We start from the raw sequence: 24344 nt of genomic DNA, 5'->3' as shown, positions 1-24344 counted from the left end.
CACAATACAAAGAGTGAGTCAACTTCTCCCCTTTTTATCTGATTTCAGATGTGATTTTCATATTGCCCATACCCGTTGCTTGCCACATGTGAGTTTGAACGAGCATCACATGCTTGAAACAAAGTTGTTCACCCAAAATTAGGAAAGGTGCCAACAATTACATTCGGACCATTTTTGGGGTTGTGTGTGAAATTATGTCCAATTTTCCATTTTGTTTGTTGATGTGCCAATACACACACACACTAAATGAATGTGTGCATAACAAAATGTGTAATTGCAATAATTTTCTGTGAGAAATACTTCATATTCTGAAACAATTTCAAGGGTGCAACATTTTTTGAGCATGACTGTATTTGCATAACTAAAAAGACCACCAAGCATGTTTTCTTCTCATCATATTAGTAGTGGTTGCCCTGGCCTAGCAGCTTTTAGATTTAGCACAATAAACCTCAGCACTCTAGGTCCACTCCCATTAGATGATAAATATGACAACACTTCTGGCCGCGGATCTCCCTACAAAGATGAAAAGCAAACAGACTGCTAATTATGTGACAACCAACCTGTTAAAGAGGTGATTTGTGACCTTAATTTTTGAGTTAGCCTTAAAATCATCTGGTAAAAGCATCACTGGAACAGGAACTTGATTGAGCTCATTGACCTAAAAAAACAAACCAAAAACATAATAAATCAGCGGATTATGTCATAAAAAGGGAACAGCTTGCGTATGCAGTTTTAATTGAATTAAAAGGGACTCTGCCACCTCAAAAATGAAACATTGTTAAATAGGGGACTCTTAGGGTAAGTTCACACAGTGCGTTTTTGCGCGTTTTTCGGGTGCGTTTTTGGCCTCAAAAACTGCATGACTTTGCTTCCCCAGCAAAGTCTATGAGTTTTCATTTTTGCTGTCCGCACACTACTTTTTTTTTTTTTAAGCTGCGTTTTTGAGCTTGAAAAAAAAAAAAAAAAAAAAATGGACATGTCAATTCTTTCTTGCGTTTTTCCCCCATGCAATGCATTGGAAAAACGCAGAGATCAAAAAAGCAGCAAAACGCAGCCAAAAACGCACCAAATCGCAATAAAAACGCATGCGTTTTGCCGCGAATGCGTTTGTGAGTTTTTAGCGGCCAAAAACGCACAAAAATGCAGCGTCAAAAAACCGCAACGCGTGAACATAGCCTTAAACAGTGTTTTTAAGGTGGAAGACGCAGTTTAATTAGATGGAAATAGGCATTTGTTTGTTTTTCTTTTTTCTTTCAAAAACTACCCTGGTGTAGTTTCTATGTAAATCATTGGTCACAGCAAAGATCCACCAGTTATTTGCTGCACAGGCATTTCCCGTGTGCCGAGGATGAAACAGAGCAGCACAGGACAGTGGGAACCAGGTGAGTGAGGAATAGGGGCCAAGAGAGATTGTGATGGGGTAAGTAGGATTAAAATTCTCAATTTAAAGTAGTAAAAATGTTAAAAAAATAATAAATTATATATATCTGTCATACACACACGCATACATTTCCTGGAACACAGGTTTAAAGGGAATCTGTCACCAGGTTTTTGCTACCTCATTTGGGAGAAGCCTAATGTAGGAAAAGACCCTACCCTGAATCCAGCAATGTATCACTTGTTTTACTGGGTGCTGCAGTTGTGATGCAAAGCAAGTGTTTTTGGATGTAGCAGAGCTCAGACAGCTAACACTGCCCACACCCCAGCTTTCTGTATCAATTGTCTACTGACACTGAGCTGCTTATCAGAGGAGGGGGCACGTTCAGATGACTTGACATGAGGCAGCTGGCCCCAGCAATAATAATGTCTTTGTAAAACAGGACACGTCTTGATAAAAGGCCATTGCAGAAATTTGAATTTCAGGCCCATCTTCTGCTTTCTTCAGATTACATAGCAAAAATCTGTTGACAAATTCCCTTTAATAAAAATTTGTCAGCAGGTTGTTGCCACCTAATCTGAGAGCAGCATAACGTAGAGACAGAAACCCTGATTCCAGCAATTTGTCACTTACTGGGCTTCATGTAGTTTTGATAAATCACTGTTTTATATACAGGAGATTATACCTATAGGACTAGTAGACCTACTACCAGGTAGGTAAGCATTTTACTAAACCCTGTATAAAAACACACACACACACACACACACACACACACACACACACACACACACCTTTGTGTACAACATACATGGGCAGAAAGCTGCCAATCAGTGGTGTGGGCAGGGTTACACACAGTTTAGTAGACAGAACTGCTAGATCTGCGGTAGATAAAACAGTGATTTTTATAATTTTTATTTCTATAGCACCAACATATTCCACAGCACAGAATTTATACAAGTACAGAGTGTAAAAAAAGTACATGAAGAGTAATGGAATCAGAAGACACAGGGGACAAGAATTGGAAGTCAATTTTATGAAGGGCAGAAAGGGACTAGACTAGATGAGAGCGGTGAGGTGATAGGCTAGTGTAAATAAAAAAATGCGTTATTAGGGCCGGCTTAAAGGTGTGGAAATAAGAGTTCTGAAAATAAAAGCAAAAGGTTCAGTAAGTGACATTGCTGGAATCCGGGTCTCTGCCCCAACATCATGCTGCTCTCAGATGGAATAGCGGAAACCTTGTGTTAGTGTATGGGTGGATAAAATAAGGCCATGTTAAGGAATTAAAAATCTACAAAGAAGCAGCAAGATACACAGAGGTAGGAAAGATAAGAACAGAGCGAAACAACTCCCTAAAGATACACAGCAGCCGCTCTTTTTTGGTACGCTGGGAAGATTATTGCTGGGTCCCGTCCAGGAAGCTGCTGACGTTTCCACTTATAACTTACATTTCGCTCATGTGGCCATATACAGTAACAAGGTAACTGTGGAGAATACGACAAGGTCATATCCAGAGCAATTCTCTGTATCATCTGCTAAGGGATATCTGTTACATACAGGTGTAGGTACACGCTAAGGAGACAAACGTCTAAATGATTAGACAGATGATAATAAAAGGGATTATTTGCATGACTAATAAAATGAATCAAAAATTACAGGCACCAAGCTAAACAATACAGTAGTTAGAGCAGCTGGCACGGGCACCACGCAACCAAAGAATAAGCGGAAACCAAGTACAATCAGAATTTCCGGTTGTAAATATGCGAACTCCATTAAATGGAATCTGTCACCAGGTTTTTGCCACACAATCTGAGAGCAGCGTAATGTAGAGACAAAAGACCCTGATTCCAGTGATGTGTCACTTACTGGGCTGCTTGCGTTGAACAAAATTAATTTTTATCAGATCCTAGAGGACATAGTAAATGTGGTGCCATGTGGTCCTCCATATTAATGCGCTCTGTATCACACCCCACCCCCAACACCGATTGGCAGGTTTTTTGTGCACACTGTGCATAGGCAGAAAGTCGCCACTCGGTGGTGGGGTGATATAGAGCTTAGCAGAGAAATCGTAAATCTGCAAAAGGGAAAACTAATTTTAGCAAAACTGCAGCAAGCAGCCCAGTAAGTGTTACATTGCTGGAATCCGGCTTTTTACCCATATGTTATGCTGTGTTCAGGGGGGGGGGGGTGTAATTCACAAAAACCTGGTGACAAATTCCCTTTTTTAATGGCGTATTAAGCACTCCTAACCTTACACAAGTGTCAAGCTAAGGCTATGTGCACACGCTGCGTTTTTTTGACGCTGCGTTTTTGGCCGCTAAAAACGCACAAAAACGCACCCGCGGCAAAAAGCGCATGTGTTTTTGCCGCGATTTTGGCTGCGTTTTTCTGTGTTTTTCCAATGCATTGCATGGGGGGAAAAACGCAGAAAAACGCAGGAAAGAACTGACATTTCCATTTTTTTTTTAAGCTCAAGAACGCAGCTTAAAAAAAAAAAAAAAAAGTTGTGTGCGGACAGCAAAAATGAAAACTCAGACTTTGCTGGGGAAGCAAAGTCATGCAGTTTTGAGGCCAAAAACGCACCCGAAAAACGCGCAAAAAAACGCACTGTGTGAACTTACCCTTACCTGACAGCACCAAAATGGGATTAGATTGTTATCTAACAGCCCAGGTCCCAGGAGTAGCATGAAGGAATATGACCGGGATTGTCACCCAATGTGTTACTGTGCTGGTAAAGTATCTGCCACCAACTATATCACATTGCCTAGTAGACATAGTATATCATAATCAGCTCACCAATAAGGTTTTCTATTAATATAGCCATAACAGGGTTTGTTCTTTTGCAGGACCAGTTGTAGTTTTGAAAGACAGTTCAAACTACAGTGTAATGTGCAAAAAAAAATAAAATAAATAAATCTTAGAAATATTAAATTATAAAATTTTAGTTATTGCTATTCCCTCTGTTTAAATAAATAAATAAAAAAAAAAACAAAAAAAACCTAAAAACGGAAGATTGGCTTACCGACTCCACAGCCCTGCTTATACAATGCGCTATGACCTTGGCATCAAGACAGCACATATAAAAGTACTGTACCCTTATAAAGCCATAGTGCACCCTTATAAAGCCCATCTCAGAGAAAAAACTGAAAATCTAGCTTAAGCTCATTAAATTAATTTAGCATGGGCTAATGTCAACGTTGAGGAACAGAGCTGGCTAGGCTCGGTTTATACTGAGGCCTTATGAATATGTACATATCTGACAAAGAAAAAAACAAAACAAAAAACAAGAAAGCAGAAACATTGCAATTGCATTTTAGTTTTCCTGTGTGTCAGGCCAACTCTTGGTTTTAGGCTATGTGCGCACTGGGAAATGGAATTTTCTTGAGAAAATTCTGCATGCTCTCAAAGATTACCGCACCCGCGGTAAAAAACCGCGGGAAACCGCACCCGAAAACCGCATGCGGTTTGCCGCGGTTTTATTCGCGGTATTGCCGCGGTTTTGCCGCGTGCAGGTTGGGATGTGCTTTATTGCATTCAATGCAATAAAGCACATTGAAGAAAAAAAAAAAAAAAAAAGTCATTTAATTCTGAGATAGTAGACAGAAGAATAGATAGAGGGATAGATAGACAGACAGAGGGATAGATAGATGACAGATCGCTGCATTTCCCACGGTCGGCAGTGAGTTCACATTACCGGCCGTGGGAAATGACCGGTAATTACCTCTGCTGTCTGCTGCTTTCATTCAGCGCTGTGTCTGTGACAGTCGCGGCTGGATGTAAGCAGCGCAGGACCTGTGGATTACGCCGGAGCGGTGGATTACGCCGGAGCTTTGGTGCAGGAGGGGTTAATAAAATGGTGAACGAGGCTTGTTTGTTTTATTTAAAATAAAGGATTTTTCGGTGTCTGTGTTTTTTTCACTTTACTTACAAGTTGATCATGTCAGCTGTCACATAGACGCTGTCATGATCAAGCCTGGAGTTAATGGCGGTGGTCCCCCACCATCATTAACCCCTTGTATTACCTTGCTGCCACTGCTACACGGCAGCAAGAAGAGCCGGGGACACGCCGGTGCTGCTGCATAATGCATGCGACAGTGCCGGGGCAGCTGCGGCTGATATTCTCGGCTGCGGGAGGGGGAGTGAGGCGGGGGACATTAACCCTGCCCCTCTCCCTCCCCAGCCTGAGAATACCGGGCCGCCGCTGTGTGCTTACCTCGGCTGGAAGGTAAATATGCAGCGGAGACCACGTGCTTTGTTTTCTATATTTCCGTTTTCTTTCTATGTGTGTTCTATGTGTCTGTGTCTATGTGTTCTGTGTCTGTGATGTCTGTGATCTGTGTTTGTGTTTACTCTCTGCTTTGCTTCCTCTTCCTGTAATGACATCACTTCCCTGCAAACCGCAGACAAGCGATGTACATTACCGGAGGTAAACCGCGAAATACCGCAGGGAATAACGCAGCAAAACGCAGTGAACCGCACAGAATTTGCTGCCTGCGTTATTCCCTGCGGGATTTCATGATTAACATTGGAGTCAATGGAGTGAAATCCCGCAGCGATGTGCGGAAAAGAAGTGACATGCACTTGTTTTTGCTGCGGGATTCCCGCAGCAAAACATGCAGCTGTCAAATTCCGCCCAGTGCGCACAGGATTTTTTTTCTCCATAGGATTTGCTGGTGATTCACTGCAGAGATGTTATGAACATTTTCTGCATCGAAACATGCAGCAAATCCGCGGAAAATCCGCGGCAAAATCCGGTAAGTGTGCACATAGCCTTAAAGGGAATCAATCACAAGGATTTTCGCATATAACCTAAAGCCAGTGCTATACTGGCACTATCGGGCTGATTCTATGCATACCTGTAGTGGTCACCTCGGATGTTTAGGTTTTGAAATCCAGTAAAGTAAAGTTTATAAAATCAGCAGCTGCTTGAGTGGCATTTGCACTGGAGCAGATCATATATTCATAGTTATCCCCTCCCCGTTAGAATTAGCATAAGCATTATACAAACAACTCACTTTGTCTAGCAGGACCTGTGTGAGGTCACACCCATGTCCAGCTTCGGTGGCTGAGGCCCCGCCCCTTCTGGTCTGGTGCTGGACTGAGGAAGGACAAGTGCCTGCTCTTTCAGATTTTAGATAATGCTTTTGCCTAAGTCCAAAGATCAATACACTTTTAAGACATTTTCATGAGCTTTATAAAGCCTCATGGATACCAGTATGGCATTAATCAATACTACTTGGTGCGAGATCACTGTGCTGCTCGAAACCAAAGAGAAGATTGATTATGTTGAGAAATTACTATGGATACTTAAGGAACAAGTGTGCAACGTATTGCAGGAAGCGAGCAGCTCTGCATCACTGACTCCGAGCAATGTACCCCTCTGCCCCTTCCAATTAGGTCCTCGCTGTATTGTGAAGCTGGAAAACAGCCATTTCTAATGGATGAATGATAACTGAGAAACAGCTACTGGAAAAACATAAGATGGCTGACCCCAGAAGCTGGCATTTCACCTTGAGGAACAGGAGGCTGGCAGCCAGGATACACACCAAGAGGAAAAAAAAAAAAAAAAAAAAAAAAGCTGGGCAACAATGGAACAAAAAGAAAAGCAGCCAAAAAGGGCACATGCCAAGTGTGGAGAAAATAGGGTTATATAAGAAAAAAAAAATAATGATAAAAAGATAAGTGAACCCTAAGAAACACTACAATATTGCAACTGTCAAGAACAGTCACGTTGCACATTTTGAGCAGTCCAGGACTCCTGTGACCTAATTATCATCCACGACAGGATTCTGTGCTCACACACCTTACTTCAATGAGGTATAAGAATTGAGCCCCTCGGTACAATCAGAAGTAGCAGCAAGGAGCCCCCCCAATACAACCAGACTGAGCAGACTGGATCACCCCCAATACAACCAGACTGAGCAGACTGGATCACCCCCAATACAACCAAGTAAATGGCAAAAAGAGCCCCAGGTCTTATTTATTAATCAGTAACTTATGTCATTTGCAATCTTATGTAGAGAAAACTAGTAAAATGATGGGTCACTGCCTTATTAAATGAGACTCTGTAGAACAATCTGGTGTGTACGTCTTTCTTTGTAACCCATATCACTGATCTACCAGATGGCCTTGAAATAGTCCCACACAGCAATTCCAGGAACAGGAACCAAGGGCCTTAAGGCCCAGTCACACTAAACAACTTAGGCTGGTTTCACACTACGTTTATTTAACATGCGTCAGGAACGTTTTTTTGCTGCAAAAGCGGATCCTGCTTTTACAGCAAAAAACGCATGCAAACGCATCTGTTATTTTGCAGGATCCTGTCACTGGATGTTTAGGGGCGGGCATTGGAGTCATGTGATCGGGAGTGAGGGGAACTAGACTGGGAGCCGGCTTCTGACAGCTGCAGACGCTGGTAACCAAGGTAAACATCGGGCTTGGATACCCGATATTTATCTTGGTTACGAGTGTCTGCAGCTGCTAGGAGCAGGGCTCCCTGCACACGTAACCAACGTAAACATCGGGTAACTAAGAGAAGTGGTTACCCGATATTTACCTTGGTTACGAGTGTCCGCAGCTCTCAGGTGGGAGAGAGAGGGAGGGGAGGAAGGGGGAAAGACAGAGATAGAGAGAGAGGGTGAGGGAGGGAGGAGGAGAGAGACAGATCACGCGAGACTGGTTCTGTGCATGCTCAATAGAGCAAGCAGGATCCTGTCTATCAGCACGCCAGCGTTCACCTGCGTTTGCGTGCTGTTTAGTCAGGATCCGGTGACATGCAGTATTTGGACGCAGCTCAAAAACGCTACAAGTAGCGTTTTTGAAAGATGTTAAAAAACTGCAAGTCGCTGGATCCTCACTATAACGCACGCAAACGCAGGTGAACGCATGTTAACGCGAGTCCATTGCAAATGCATTGAAGTGAAAACGCATTTGCACTGGATCCGTTTTTCCGCTAAAAAACCGTTATGGACGGATGTTAAATAAACGTAGTGTGAAACCAGCCTTACCAGCGATCCCAACAACGATCCAACCTGATAGGGATCGCTGGTAAGTTGCTAGAAGGTTGCTGGTGAGATGTCACACTGCGACGCTGCAGCGATCCCACCAGCAACCTGACCTGGCAGGGATCGCTGGAGCGTGGCTACACGAGTTGCTGGTGAGCTCACCAGCAACCAGTGTCCCAGCCCCCAGCCAGCAGCGCCGCGTGGAAGATGCTGCGCTTGGTAACTAAGGTAAATATCAGGTAACCAACCCGATATTTACCTTGGTTACCAGCGCACGCAGCTACACGTGCAGAGAGCAGGGAGCAGCGCACACCGTTTAGCGCTGGCTCCCTGCTCTCCTAATTACAGCACACATCGGGTTAATTACCCGATGTGTGCTGCAGCTACATGTGCAGAGCAGGGAGCAGCGCACAATGCTTAGCGCTGGCTCCCTGCTCTCCTAGCTACAGTACACATGGGGTTAATTACCGATGTGTACTCTGCTACACGTGCAAGAAGCAGGAGCCGGCACTGACAGTGAGAGCGGGGATGCTGGTAACGAAGGTAAATATCGGGTAACCAAGGACAGGGCTTCTTGGTTACCCGATGTTTACCGTGGTTACCAAAGTCCGCAGAAGCCGGCTCCTGCTGCCTGCACATTTAGTTGTTGCTGTCTCGCTGTCACACACAGTGATCTGTGCTTCACAGCGGGACAGCAACAACTAAAAAATGGCCCAGGACATTCAGCAACAACCAACGACCTCACAGCAGGGGCCAGGTTGTTGCTGGATGTCACACACAGCAACATCACTAGCAACATCGCTGCTACGTCACAAAAGTTGTTCGTTAGCAGCGATGTTGCTAGCGATGTTGCTTAGTGTGACGGGGCCTTTACTGTACATGTTTGTGAATCAGACACATTTTGTGCACTCTAGAACACCATCAAGTATCCCTCCCCGTCATCCCACAGCACCGCCACACACTTTAAAGGGAACCTGTCAGGTGCAATATGCACCCAGCACCACGAGCAGTTCTGAGTTCATATTGCTAATCCCTGCCTAACCGTCCCTGTATACACTACCTTATATCATATGCTAATGTGTTAAGGACAAGATTATGAACTATTATGAGTATATAAGAGTTATATGAAGATATCCAAAAACCAGGATTTAAGGGCTGTTTCTCGCAGTAGAGCAATGCGAGAAAATCTCGCATTGGAATCGGACACATGTTAGTCAATGAATCAGCTCTCATCTGCGATTTTTTTTCTCAGTCCAAATTGGACCGAGAAAAAAAATCGCAGCATGCTGCTTTTTTGCGAGTTTCTCGCACCATTTGCCCAATGATTTCCTATGGAAGGGGATTAAAAGTAGCATCACACACGCGCACAACCGTTCACATTTGCGAGTGTGGCAGTAACTTCGCTCATTAGATGAATGTGACATCACATTCCCAAAGGTAAATTAAATGACAGATGTGTAATAGCTTTTATCTAATTAAGATGTTGCATGAAACTAGCATCGCAAACGCGACACACACGCGAGCAAAAAGCATCGCACTTGCATTGCACTCGCACCTAACGTGAACTAAAATCAGCCGAGTATTTTTCAGCCCAGTCGGACCGATTTTACTCGCATAGATGTGTTTCCAGCCTAAGATGCTGTTTGAGACGGTGTACCACACCTAGTTCTGCATTCAGACATAAGACTCAGACAGTCTGGGCTTTCATGTGATAAGTGAATCATGCTGACATTGCTTAATATAAATGAGGAAGCAAGCACATTACAGTATATTGTATATCACAGAATAAGTTGTTCTACTTTATCCAATAGGAGACGTGTTACGTATCCTTGGCTCCTAGCTAAGAACTCCTTTTAAATGTTTGTCCAACTTCCGTATTAAATCAGTCTTACTTTCTATTCATATCCGAGTACGGCTCTGGTGTGTATGAAATAGAGGGGTATGCATGCTACCACAATTGACTCATAATTTGGATGCAGACAGGTTTTAAGGGGGATGCACAATTAGATTGCATCACAGTAAATTTATGGCCCGCCTTATCAAATGAGCGCGGGGACTAGCCTCCTGGGTGTTAGTTCCCCGGCCAGTCGCCCCTCATTAGCATGTTAGTACACCCCTGTGGACGTGCTATGATGCATATGAATAGGCAGCGTCACAGGATGATCTCTCACCTCTCCGCCACCATCGCGTCCTACGGGTGATTTCGGCTCAGTGCTCAAGACCCTGGAGTTTGGGTCATGCGCACTATAAAGCCGGGTGTATGTGTCCTGACTTCAAACTGAAGTAGTGCGGGGTCATGCGCACTGAGCCAAAATCCAGCGATGGCGGCGGAGAGGTGAGATCATCCTGTGACACTGCGTATTCATTTGCATGATAGCACGCCCACAGGGGCGTACTAACATGCTAATGGGGGTGGCTGGCCGGGGAACTAACGCCCAAGGGACTAGGCCCCATGCTCATTAGCATACGATAAAATATCTTTAGAAATACTTTTTCTATAGATCTCTTTCTCTATGCTAGTGTATACAGGGACGGTTAGGCAGGGATTAGCAATACACACCCAGAACTGCTCGTGGTGCTGGATGCATATTGCACCTGACAGGTTCCCTTTAAGACCTTTTATAGGGCCCTAGAGGACAAAGAATACTGACGGACATCTTCTCCAGGCTCCTGTGGCAGATATATTTTAGCAGACTTTCTTGACATCCAAAGTATGGTACTGTTCTGCCTTAGGAACTCTAAGCTTAGCACAGAAAGAAGGGAACACAATATCATGACTCCTATGGAACTTGGAGGCCACCTTACAAAAAGGTAGGCCGGGTCCGATTTAAAGATCACCTTATCATCTAGGACCTATGCAAATGGAAAATTAAAACACCACTCCAGCATATTTTTTGTTTTTTAGCGCTAGAGTGGTGCTTTAAATCTAAGCCCCCTGCCCTAAACTCACCTTCTGGTGGCTGCCCCGTTTACAGACATCGCTCTGTCCCATCTTGTGACAGTGACATTTGACAGTCCAAAAGTCAAAAGTTACCGTGTACATCACAAGCTCTCAATGCCTACCTATGAGAGCTGAATGAGGGTTCCATAGAAATACATTGATGAGTGACCTCCAGCACGCTCTGTGAAACAATGTTACTGCAGGCAGGTCACAAATCGACAAAGCGGTGTGGATAGCAGGTGAAGCCGCCAGAAGGTGGGTATCAGACAGGGGGTAGTGGGTTTGCAGCTAAAGCACCACTCCAGTGGTGCAATAAAAAACAAACAAAAAAAAAACAAAACAGCAAACGCTAGCATAGTGCTTTAACAATAAGGCTTTAATGTCACTAACTCTACATGCTGAGGTCAGAGCTACCAAGATGATAATTTTAAGAGCAAGGACATTAATAGATGAAGAATCCATGGGTCAAATGAAGGTTTGGTTCGAGCTGCAAGCACCAGATTCAAATCTCAAGGTGGCAAGTTTGGATTGGAGATCGGCCTAGATCTAAAGCTCGCCTTTATTAACAGAGATCCACTGGTTATTAGTCGGATCATAGATGTATAGATTACTCCGGGCTGACACCTGAACAAATAGATATATATATATATATCTCTATCTATCTATCTATCTATATAAAAATAAAAAAAATAAAAAAAAAGGAGTATAGGATAGCCCTTCTTCTAGTCCCTTCTTGAGGAATTCCAAAAGGCTTTGACCGGTATTACATTCTCCCCATCTGCCCCTGAGCTAATCAAAAATTTTCTCCAGGTCATCCCATATATTTTTGTTGTTTCTACTTTCTTACTCTGCAATAATGTGTTCAAATTTGTCAATTTTTTTTTTAATAAAAGCTTCCCCTCAAAGTCTATGCTGTTAAATGCAGGGTGGACACCTGAGGATGTAGAATTGGACCTTGGGAAAGCAGTCTCTGAATGGCTTTCTGCTCGCTGATCATTATTAAAGATGTTAGGGGATTCCTTACAGATAGTCTTCTCTATCCAAGACTGTCATAATTCTCTCATGAACACGGTATCTTGCCTTGCACAGCGCACATTGCCTGTGCTTGGTCTTTGCCACACAATTCCTAGGTTTTTTTTCTAATGAAGCAAATAAGAAGCCCGATTACAAGGTGGACATTCACGGAAGTCACATATCAACCACCCAGGAACAGTTTAAGTAACGGATTCGGAATAATTTCTTCCAAATGATCTACTCTGCAGGCTGCAGACTCTTCCATCCTGCTGGGACAATCAACATTTCTGGCGCTGCTCCTGTGGAGGGTCTTCAGAGGCCATTAGCTAGCTGCTGTTTCGCTAGGCTGACCACTGCTTTTATGCACCAGGCAATGCCCAACCAAACACAGCAAAACCCTCAAATTCAGTGCATCTACACTTCCGGCGAGGCCAACTTTACTGGCGGACTGGTCATAAGGGCGAACCTCCAGACTGGCGCACCCTGGGCATACATAATCCCCGGACAGCACAGCAGCTGCCAGACATCTATTCACTATGCCACCAATGTCCACTCATCAGTGGAGTCCCCCCAAGGGAACTGCTATGGCGCCTCCAGGTCCTACCAGCTACAGCAGTACCATACCGCTACCAAGGTGACCAGGCCAGGGCAAGTACAATGATTTCATGTACCACTACCATTCTCCTGGACAACTACAGTATGCAAGTTACCCTCTGTAATGAAAGGAAACCAACTGATTAATTGGAATGGCGGATCGCTTCTCCCTTTGCTGATGTCATTGGTGATAGAGATACATACAGATACATACAGATACATACAGATACATACAGATACATACAGATACATACAGATACATACATACACAGATACATACACGGTAGGGATATTTGGCCTTCATATGAAATTTGTCTAAAATGTTCACGCTACAGTGATCTTTCATGATGAAACTAGAGCATTTAAAGGGAACCTGTCAGGTCCCATATGCATTCTGACCTACAAGCAGGATGATGTGTGGCCTAGTAACCCCTTCCTACCCATCCCTGTGTTGTAATATTTTTTTATACATTCATATTAGACAATATGTTTTATTACTTACATGTTCCCTATGTAAATGATCAGAGGGTCTAGTCCCCTGGGCGTCACATCGCCCTGTGGGCGTTTGCATGGTTTACGTGGTATCACGAGTGCAATATCATGGATCTACATGAGCGTCGTCCCTGTTGCTCCTTGAGATCCCGCGCGTGCGCGCTTACCATTCCCGCATCCTTGTTATCTGGGTGATCGCTTCTAGGCTTCAGATGCGCACTGCACATGGTCAGAAGACTCCTGCAGTTCGGACCATGCACAGAACACGCAAGTAATAAAACATATTTTTATACATTCATATTTCACACTATTACGACACAGGGATGGGTAGGAAGGGGTTACTAGGCCACAAATCACCCTGCTTCTAGGTTAGAACGCATATGGGACCTGACAGGTTCCCTTTAAGTAGAAGCACGCAATGGTGATTTACTCATCTCAAACAATTTATTTAAACAAAAGCCAACAGTGGTAGTCCCTCATCCAGCAAGACGATGACGCCTGAGCCTGATGTGGTGGTCAGGTACCTTGCAGGTTATCAAACAAGTAGACCAGAAATAAATGGTTTTGAATGGTCTGATGTGACACTTGGATGCCTCTCACCTCCCTGATGAGATATTCATTATTCAGTTCTGAAGGGCATTGTTCACAATGAAACGGTCAAGAGTGTGAGGTGTCACCAAAGGACATTCACGTCTATGCCTTTCTGTGACTCTTCCAGTCTCTCTGTATCTCTTGTAACCTGCTGATGACACTCTAAGCTCAGTGACCACTTCCATATGAGAACATCCTGCATGAAGCCTCGCACTGGCGAGATACTGCTGATTAATTTTTAGGTGTCATCTTGGTCTCATGATGTGAAAATGTGAACAGCACGATGAGGACTGTTTAAATATCACTTCTAATTGAACACTAAAATGTATTGGGCGATTCATGGATCAAACACCTGTCGTGAATTTTGCAATTAAAGAGGTTGTCCACTACTTTAACAGTGATGGCTTAGCCTTAAGGGGGCTTTACACGCTACGACATCGCTAATGCAAACTCGTTGGGGTCACGGAATTGGTGGCACACATCGGGCCGCATTAGCGATGCCGTTGCGTGTGACACCTATGAGCGATTTTTCATCGTCGCAAAAACGTGCAAAATCGCTCATCGGTGACATGGGGGTCCATTCTCAAAAATCGTTACTGCAGCAGTAACGAGGTTGTTCCTCGTTCCTGCGGCAGCACACATCGCTCCGTGTGACACCGCAGGAACGAGGAAGCTCTCCTTACCTGCCTCCCGGCCACAATGCGGAAGGAAGGGAGGTGGGCGGGATGTTACGTCCTGCTCATCTCCGCCCCTCCGCTTCTATTGGGCGGCGGCTCAGTGACGCAGCTGTGACGCTGAACGAACCGCCCCCTTAGAAAGGAGGCGGTTCGCCGGTCACAGCGACGTCGCCGGGCACGTAAGTAGTGTGACGGGTCTGGGCGATGTTGTGCGGCACGGGCAGCGATTTGCCTGTGTCGCACAACAGATGGGGGCGGGTACCACGCTAGCGATATTGGTACAGTTATCACAGCGTGTAAAGCGGCCTTTAGGATAGGTCACAATGTCTTATGGGCTGGGGGTTCAACACCCTGCCCTCCCTGTTTATCAGCTGCTCATGGTGCCAACGGCATCAGCAAAAGGTACTACACAGCCACCTCCTATTGATTTGAATAAAAGGCAGTTGTGCAGTGGCCACTTAAGCCCGCTTTACACACTACAATGTATCTTACAATGTGTCGGTTGGGTCACGTCGTAAGTGACGCACATCCGGCATCGTAAGGTACATTGTAGTATGTAACAGCTACGTGCGATTGCGAATGAACGGTAAAATGTTGATCGCACGCACGTCGTTCATTCCTCATGAATTGAACGTTAGGTTGTTCAACGTACTCGGGATAGCGCACATCGCTGTGTGTGACACACCGGGAATGATGAACAGATCTTACCTGCGTCCCGCGGCTCCCGGCCAGCAATGCGGAAGGAAGGAGGTGGGCGGGATGTTTACGTCCCGCTCATCTCCGCCCCTCCGCTTCTATTGGCCGGCTGCCGCGTGATGTCGATGTGACGCCGAACGTCCCTCCCACTCCAGGAAAAGGACGTTCGCCGCCCACATCGAGGTCGTATGGACGGGTAAGTAAGTGTGACGGGGGTTAATCGTTTGTGCGGCACATTGAACAAAATTTAACGTGCTACACATACGATGGGGGCGGTTACGATCGCATACGATATCGTATGCAGAATCGTAACATGTAAAGCAGGCTTTCGATGACAAAGTAGCTCAGGAACTGAGCATTTCCAGCTGCCTACTACCACTGCCAGTGTCTGATCAGACATTGAAGGCCTATCCTAAAGGCCCCGTCACACACATCTTTGGCAGATCTGTGGTTGTAGTGAAATCATGGACATATTGTTCCATTTGTACACAGCCACAAACCTGGCACTGATTGTCCACAATTTCACTGCAACCACAGATCTGCCGCAGATTTGTCTCTGTGTGTGACAGGGCCTTAAGGCTAGGACATGAAAGTAAAAGTAGTGGACAACCTCTTTACGCTCCTTGTTAGAACAGCAAGTTGTGCAAAAAGTAGTGAAACATTGAACAGTTGCAAGTTTAGAGAATGAAGACCTTACAGATAAGGTATATAAACCAAACGAGAGAAAAAAAAAACAAAAAAAACCAAACAAAAACTTAAGGTCAACATACAAGAGTTCAGGAGATCAAAGTGCATGTGTGATGCCCACACCGACGTGCGTTTCCTTCCTACCCTGATGAAGGGCATGCTAAAACGCAAGTGGGGGTGGGCGTCACTAGTGCACATTGATCTCCAGGTAATGATCCCTTGTGGTCTCTGTGTGATTACTATACTACCATTTGTAGCAGTGTTTCATTTGACATTTGCATTTATCTACGGCTCATGCACTTTACAAACCATCTACCTCATTTATTTGCACTGAATTTTTGGTTTGCACTTGCAATGTGTACATATAATCTGCTGTAATCACTATTTATGGTCTGTTAAATGCATACTGTATAATTATACACTGCTGCATATTGCATAACATTCCTAGTGTCAGGGTTCTTATATCCTTATTTGAATATATCCTATACCATTGTTTGGAGCTCAGTGTGAGCTTTTAGTGTTGCTTTCATTTTCTTGGTGATGATCTCTGTTTTTGTACTTAAAATAATTTTTCATTGATCATTTGACCTTTAATCTTTTTTTCCCTTTGTTTGGAAATACGTAATTACTTACCGGTAATGTGTTTTTTTCTGAACCCATGACGGCACCCTTACACTCGTGGTGCCGTCATGGGTGCTGGAAAAATATATTTTACCTTCAAGCAGGACCATGAGCCTAAACATAGTGCGAGTGCCAGGGCTACAATGGAATGGTTAAGATCAAAGCATAGTCGTGAGTTTGAATGGCCCAAATCCCTATTGAGAATCTTGGGCAACGAAAAAGGAGCAAAACGTTCAGCCTCGAGATGTACAAAGCAGGTAGAGATATGGCAGTGAAAGGTGGTCCTACAAAGTATTGACTCAGGGGGCCGAGTACAAAAGCACGTCATCATTTTATATTATTATATTCTCAAAATACGGTATTTAGAAAACCATGTATCATTTCTTTTACACTTCACAAATACCTCCTACTTGGTGTTGGTAAATCACATAAAATCCCCCAAAAATACATTCAAATTTGTGATGTAACATGAAAAAAGTGGAGAAGTTTACGGGATATGAAAGCTTTTTCATGACAGGGTGCACTATACTATGTGTAGGAGATATATATATAATAATCTATCTATCTATGGTACTCTGCTGTATAGAATATAACAGTCTGCAAGACCCCCTCCCAGCCTCTCGGGCGCAGTCTGCAGGACCCCCCCCCGCCCTTTCCTCCTGGGCACAAGCTGTGGAGACCCCTTTCCTCCTGGGAACACGCTTTCCTCCCAGTCTACTAACCCCCTCCAAGCACCATCCTCTAATCCCCCCTTAGGTACTCCACACGTCTGCCATCTCCCCCTGGCAGCCTGCAGACCCCTCCTCCCAGCACCATCCCTCTCGCCGCCCCCCAGGTATTCCACACTTCTGTCGTCCCCACCAGGCACAGTCTACAGATCCCCTCTTCCCGACACCGTCCCTCTTATCCCCCCACCAGGTACTCTGCATTCCTGCTGTCTCCCCCAGGCACAGTCTGCAGACCGCTTTTCCCAGCAACGTCCCTCTCTCCGCCCCCAATGTACTCCGCACTCCTTCCATCTCCCCCACATACTGTATGTAGACCCCCCCTCTCTTCTGGCACTGTCCCTCTCACCCCCCTCCAGGTACTCCTTACTTCTGAGGATCCCCCAGGCACAGTCTGTGGACCCCCTCCTCCTGGCACCGTCCCTCTCACCCCCCTCCAGGTACTCCTTACTTCTGCCGTCCCCCCAGGCACAGTCTGTGGACCCCCTCCTCCTGGCACCGTCCCTCTCACCCACCACCAGGTACTCCTTACTTCTGCCGTCCCCCCAGGCACAGTCTGTGGACCCCCTCCTCCTGGCACTGTCCCTCTCACCCCCCACCAGGTACTGCTTACTTCTGAGGATCCCCCAGGCACAGTCTGTGGACCCCCTCCTCCTGGCACCGTCCCTCTCACCCCCCTCCAGGTACTCCTTACTTCTGCCGTCCCCCCAGGCACAGTCTGTGGACCCCCTCCTCCTGGCACCGTCCCTCTCACCCCCCTCCAGGTACTCCTTACTTCTGCCGTCCCCCCAGGCACAGTCTGTGGACCCCCTCCTCCTGGCACCGTCCCTCTCACCCACCACCAGGTACTCCTTACTTCTGCCGTCCCCCCAGGCACAGTCTGTGGACCCCCTCCTCCTGGCACTGTCCCTCTCACCCCCCACCAGGTACTGCTTACTTCTGAGGATCCCCCAGGCACAGTCTGTGGACCCCCTCCTCCTGGCACCGTCCCTCTCACCCCCCTCCAGGTACTCCTTACTTCTGCCGTCCCCCCAGGCACAGTCTGTGGACCCCCTCCTCCTGGCACCGTCCCTCTCACCCCCCTCCAGGTACTCCTTACTTCTGCCGTCCCCCCAGGCACAGTCTGTGGACCCCCCTCCTCCTGGCACCGTCCCTCTCACCCCCCTCCAGGTACTCCTTACTTCTGCCGTCCCCCCAGGCACAGTCTGTGGACCCCCTCCTCCTGGCACTGTCCCTCTCACCCCCCTCCAGGTACTCCTTACTTCTGCCGTCCCCCCAGGCACAGTCTGTGGACCCCCTCCTCCCGGTACCGTCCCTCTCACCCCCCTCCAGGTACCCCGCACTTCTGCCGTTTTCCCCCGGGCGCAGGCCGGGCCTCACCGAGTGATTGACTCCCCACATGAAGACACTGACGAGCGGGTCGCTGGCCCGGAAAACCTTCACTTTCTGCTGCACGAAGTGCTTCTTCTTCGTCTTAGTCTTGGCGGTCGTGGTTGGCAGAATGCTGACAGCTGCCGAGGAAGTCATGGGCACCGCGCTGGAAGACATGTCGGCACCACGGGGCTGCCGGCCGCCACGACCCCCGAGCCTCCTCCTCTTTTTCTTCTGTCCCAGGCCGGTGCTCCCCCGCCCGCCCGGGCTGTTGGATCTCTCCGCCCCTTGCAACTCACCTGGGCGCCGGGCGCGCCTGCGCAGCAGCCCCCTACCTCCACCCAAACGGCTCATGGGTCACGTGACTGTACGCCAGGCGTGCCCTCGTCACCATGGAGATTTTATCCGGGGAGGCTGGAATGTAGCACAGCAGCAGCCATCTTGATTAGGGGCAGGGAGTCTCAGATAATGTGAATCGTGCTCCTGGGTTGTTAGTTCACGTCTACAGTGATGTGTGCAATATTCCCAGGTGTTGTCCTACATCCTTCTGTCCCTTCTTGCTCCTGCAATGTCGCTCTCTGGCCCTGCTCATATATGTTGGTTTTGCAGTCTCAGATGTTACATCAGTGTTAAAGAAGCTTTAATTTCCCAAAAAATAATAATGTTTACGAGGTGGAAACAACAAGGAGCTTCTGTTTTGGCAGAGTGGTGTCCCCACAATCCGTGCTCACTAGTGCTGAGCCAACGCTGCGCGTTACAGGGCCGAGCATCGCGGTGCATGAGCGCCATGCTGTTAGCCAATCAACATGCAGGGACTGCCTGCTATACACGGCCATAATGGCTACTACTTTAACCTAAAAAAAATAATAATTTAAAAAAAAAAAAAACCGCTTGGAGGTTTTTTATAACTAGCCAAAGTAAAGCCAACAGCTGGGGGCTGGTATTATCAGGCTGGGGAGGTCCATGGTTATTGAGCCCTTTCCAGCCTAAACATAGCAGCCCGCAGCTGCCCCAGAAGTGGAGCATCAGGTGAGTTGAGCCAATTCTGGCGCTTTAACTGGCCTTCCTGGGGGGGTCTCCAGGAAAAATGCTTGAGTTTCCCATTGACTTTCCTTATACTTGTTACTCCAGGCAAGCTCACCAGAGCATCCAACCTGCTCAATTCAAGTAACGCACATTATATTGCTCGCTCATCACTACTGTTCACCAATTCCAATCAGATGCCAGCAGCTGCCTCTGTGATTTAATCTAACAGTAAGATAGGCACCTGTTCTCAACACAAATTCCATCAGCCCCTTGTAAAGAAGAGTGAAACTTTGTTGGAAACCAAAAATGCTTTTTGACCTGTGGGAGAAAACGGGGCACACACGGAGAGAATCCATCCACACACGGAGAGAATCCATCCACACACGGAGAGAATCCACACACACACCGAGATAATCCAAACACACACCGAGATAATCCAAGCACACACCGAGATAATCCACGCACACACAGAGAGAATCCACACACATATCGAAAGAAGCCATGCACATACTGAGAGAATCCACACACACACGGAGAGAATCCATCCACACACGGAGAGAATCCACACACACATCGAGATAATCCAAACACACACCGAGGTAATCCAAGCACACACCGAGATAATCCACGCACACACAGAGAGAATCCACACACATATCGAAAGAAGCCATGCACATACTGAGAGAATCCACACACACTCCGAGAGAATCCATGCAAACATGGAGAGAATCCACATAAGCTATAAGAGGATCCTCGACGTGGTGAGAGAATGAGGGAATCCACAAATGTGGTGAGAGAGTCCACACACACATGGATAGAATCCATTTAAGCTCTGAGAGGATCCACACACACCAAGAGAATCCACAACCGCACCGAGAGAATCCACAACCGCACCGAGAGAATCCACGCACACAGAGAGATTTTACGCACACAGAAAGAATCCATGCACAGAGAATCCACGCATACACAGAGAGAATCCACGAATGTGATGGGAGAATCCACCCACATGCAGAAAGAAACAACACGCAAGCGGAGAATCCACACACACATGGAAAGAATCCATGAACACAAAGAGAATCCATGCACACACTGAGAGAATCCACGCAAACACAGAGAAAATGCATGTGTGCACCCGAATGGTCATGGAAGCCACAGTGACGTTGTTATCCTTACCGGAGGGCAATGCTTTACCTGGAAGCAGCGGGGAGACCTCTATGCCAGGTACAATCACACACACAACACTTCATAATCCAGGCCAAAATTGGGAGCTCAAGTCCTGTTTGGGGCGAGCTTGCCTATTGTCACGCTCCCCGGTCCCCGTTCCCCGGTCCCCGTGCTGCGCTCCCCGATCCCCGTGCTGCGCCCTCCGGTTCCTGTGGCACGCTCCCCGGTTCCCGACGGCGCGCTCCGTTCACCACTCCTGCTCCCGGTTCTCCTGCTCCTTTTCCCTCGCCAGGATCCTCCAGGCGGTCCCGCTCCAGGCGCCCCTCTGCATCGCAGGACACCCTGCCCGGCACTCCTGCTTCCTCGGCGCCGCTTCCTTCCCTGGTATCTGGCACCCAGGCCTCGCGCATGTGTGGCGCCCTGGACAAGTTGGCAACTGGTCCCCGTTGGGACCCCCTTTACAAGTTTTGCATAAGGAACTCCTTATGAACAAGCCTGAGAACTAGCAAGGCAACCACGAATTTGTGGCCTGTAAATAATAATGTTGTTGTGGCTTTCACCGTTACCGCCTCCGGAGAGGCAGATTGGAGGAAGGGCCCGCAGTGGAGCAGGCTGGGGCCCAGCCACCACCGGAACCGGTGGCGATCCTCTGGGGGTTTCAGGGGTTCCCCATGGACGTGGGTCCCCTGAAAAGGACAGAACCCGCTCGGGCAACTTGTGCAGGACTGGGGTCAAGGGGTGCTGCCTATTTGCTTAGGGGCAGCATCAGGGCCAGGTTGCTTGGGTGGGAGAGAGCGGAAGCCGAAACCGTAACCTTTAAGTAAGAGTACCTCCCGATGTGGGAAGATGTTATTTTAATTGTAATGTGTTACCGTTTTTCTATTTTTCAGTTTGTGAAAATAAAACTGGTGATGGACGGGCAGCCCGCGGACGGTCTGCATTTAACTAAGGGGGAATGTGGCGCCCTGGACAAGCCAGGGGCCACAGAGCACAACACCCACACACCCCACACTCCCGGTCAGGCACACCGAAGGAAGACACAAAACCCTTGTTGCCTTCCTCCAGGGGCTGATGTCCACACCAGGGGGTGGGCCAGGCAGTTGGCCCCACCCACCGAGGAGTTCACAGTCCTGGAGGTGGGAAAAGTAAGGAGATCAGCTAGGGAAGTGAAAGTGGAAGGAAGGAAAGTGGCAGCTGAGCAGACTGAAGTTGGTCCGGGTGTGTGGCCCGGACGGAGCAGCAAGGTTGGCAGACGGTGGTGACCGTCTGCAGGAGTGGCCTATCGGAGTCTACCGTAAGGACCGTGGACAGGCGGTGGCCCGGCGGTACTGGACCGGTACGCAAGGAGAAGCCAGCACCATCTGGCAGGGGCTTACGGACCCCGGCAAGGCTAGGAGTCGCCGTGAATTTGCCGAATTCGTTAGTGAAGGGAACCTCCTGGGTTTCCCAGCAGCCAAGTCCCGACAGAAGGCAACAGTCCAACCAAGAGAGGGAGACACCGCCACTGCCAAGGCAACCGTTTCCCAGGGCCAGAGCCTGCGGGCAAAAGGGGCTCCTCCAGCCCATATCCAAGCTGGGGAGCAGGTTACCGGTGGGAACCCATTGGAACCATCTACCGTACATAGGTGCAGGGAAAGGCAGTCACCATCAACCTGCCGGGAGAAGCAACACCGCAGCCGTCTGTGGGACCCGTCCATCCAGCCGTGTGTTTTACTGAGAACTGTGTCCTCATCATTGGCTGAGTGAGTACCACCGTGCCGTGCGGCCCCCGCGACCCTGCACCTCACCAGGCCCTGTAACCCGCCTGTCATCCATCCCACCCCCCATCACCGGGCCCCGGGACAACCAACCCCCTACCCACGGAGGGGAGAACTAACAACAAGGCTGCTCCCTGTCACCACTCCCGGGATCCCCGTCTAGAGCAGCGGTGGTGTCACCAATATCACCACAACCGTGGGTGGCGTCACGGACAATAATCAAATCCCCACAATCAAAATCCCCCTTTCACTCACGGGCGAGGAGCGCCGCTCGACTCCCCGGGATCCGGCCCACCGCTCGAGCCACCACCGAGCAGCGGCAGCCGCAGCAGCCGGACCCGAGCAGTGGGGAGAGCGCAGCGTCCCCTCCTCCGCCCGCGACACATGCGCATTAGGGCGCGCGGTCATTGACCCTTTCTTAAAGGGCCAGCGTCCAGAAACAGGATATTGGCTTGCAGGTACTGGGTATAAGAGGATTCTTATTCCAGGTGGGCGGGGCCTGTTCTACGTGTTTAATAAGATAGGAGTTCAGGTCCCCCTTTGCCTTGTCTGATATTAACCCTTGTTTGTCTCGTAGAGCCCCTCCTGTCACGCCATCCGGTCCTAACCACGACTGCTGCGTAATTCCTGTCGGGGATTGTTGGCTGAGGACTACACCATCATCTTCAGTCCGGACCCGGTTCCGATCCCCAACGCCACGTGGTGACCTCCGTCCTCTCGTCCAATTGGATCCGGTTCCACCTGTCATCTCCACCCGGCACCAGAACCAAAGCCTTGTTGTTGGGACTACCATCTGGACCCTTATGACCTCAGGGACATCTGCCTTCCTCCTTCCGGAACGGACTGTGCCCACACAGCTAGTGCTTCGGCTACCGTGCATCAAGGCCCTCTGACGGGGTGACCGGACAGTCCCTGTAAAGGGGTTAGCTCCGGGTTGCTCCGCTGGAGGAGTCCGGTGCACGGCCCAGCGGTTCCACCACCAGAACCTTACACCTATGCATTCTGGGCTTAGGAGGAGTTAGAGAGAGAGGAACAGTATGAGAAACTCAGAACTCGAGTAGCAGTGAAAGAGAACGGTCAGAGCGCACTAAGGAAGGCCTCCAACGAACCTGGCAGAGAAGGGACTTCTCACTGCTTCCTGGCTGACCGGACCACTGTACCTGGGACTATAGCAATTTACCAGTAAAAGGTAAAGTAAACTACCATCCTGTGTCGTCCAGTTACTGTCGGCGTCCTCAACCCTGCTCCCCAGTGTACTACACCATAGACTACCACCCTATCATCCTCCCCGGGGCCCGATCCACCTGTGGGGAGCAGAACAATCCTTGCTGCTACAACTATCTGCCCATCAGCGACAGCAGCGGCAGATAATCCCTGGCCGCGTACCGCAGGTGGCGTCACGAGACAAACTATCCCCATCATCCTTCCCTTTTATTGTACGCCTCGGGACCACGAAGCTGGGCTGGGTCACCCGTGTCATCCCCAGACCCGACATCACCGGCCCGGAGACGAGTAAAGTTAACCCCTTGCCCCGTGGGTGCTACACATGCATAAGCGGAGAAAATTCACGCACGTGCTGAGAATCCACACACACACGGAGAATACACAC

The 24344-nt window shown here is 48.0% G+C and overlaps 1 protein-coding gene across 1 annotated transcript in view; it reads right to left on the bottom strand.

Annotated features, from left to right (window-relative positions):
- PIP4K2C (phosphatidylinositol-5-phosphate 4-kinase type 2 gamma) overlaps window positions 1-19142 on the bottom strand; it is a 121323-nt gene extending 102181 nt beyond the window's left edge. The window contains exons 1-2 of the mRNA XM_075337083.1: window positions 18798-19142; window positions 561-658 (exon numbers count right to left, since the gene is read on the bottom strand). Of these exons, the coding sequence (XP_075193198.1) occupies window positions 561-658; window positions 18798-19142 (443 nt within the window). The remainder of the gene's footprint in view (window positions 1-560; window positions 659-18797) is intronic.
- Between the last annotated feature and the right edge of the window lie 5202 nt (window positions 19143-24344).

Source organism: Anomaloglossus baeobatrachus, chromosome 2 (genome assembly GCF_048569485.1).
Source record: "Anomaloglossus baeobatrachus isolate aAnoBae1 chromosome 2, aAnoBae1.hap1, whole genome shotgun sequence".
Classification (NCBI taxonomy): domain Eukaryota; kingdom Metazoa; phylum Chordata; class Amphibia; order Anura; family Aromobatidae; genus Anomaloglossus; species Anomaloglossus baeobatrachus.
This window is presented reverse-complemented; position numbering and strand designations above follow the sequence as displayed.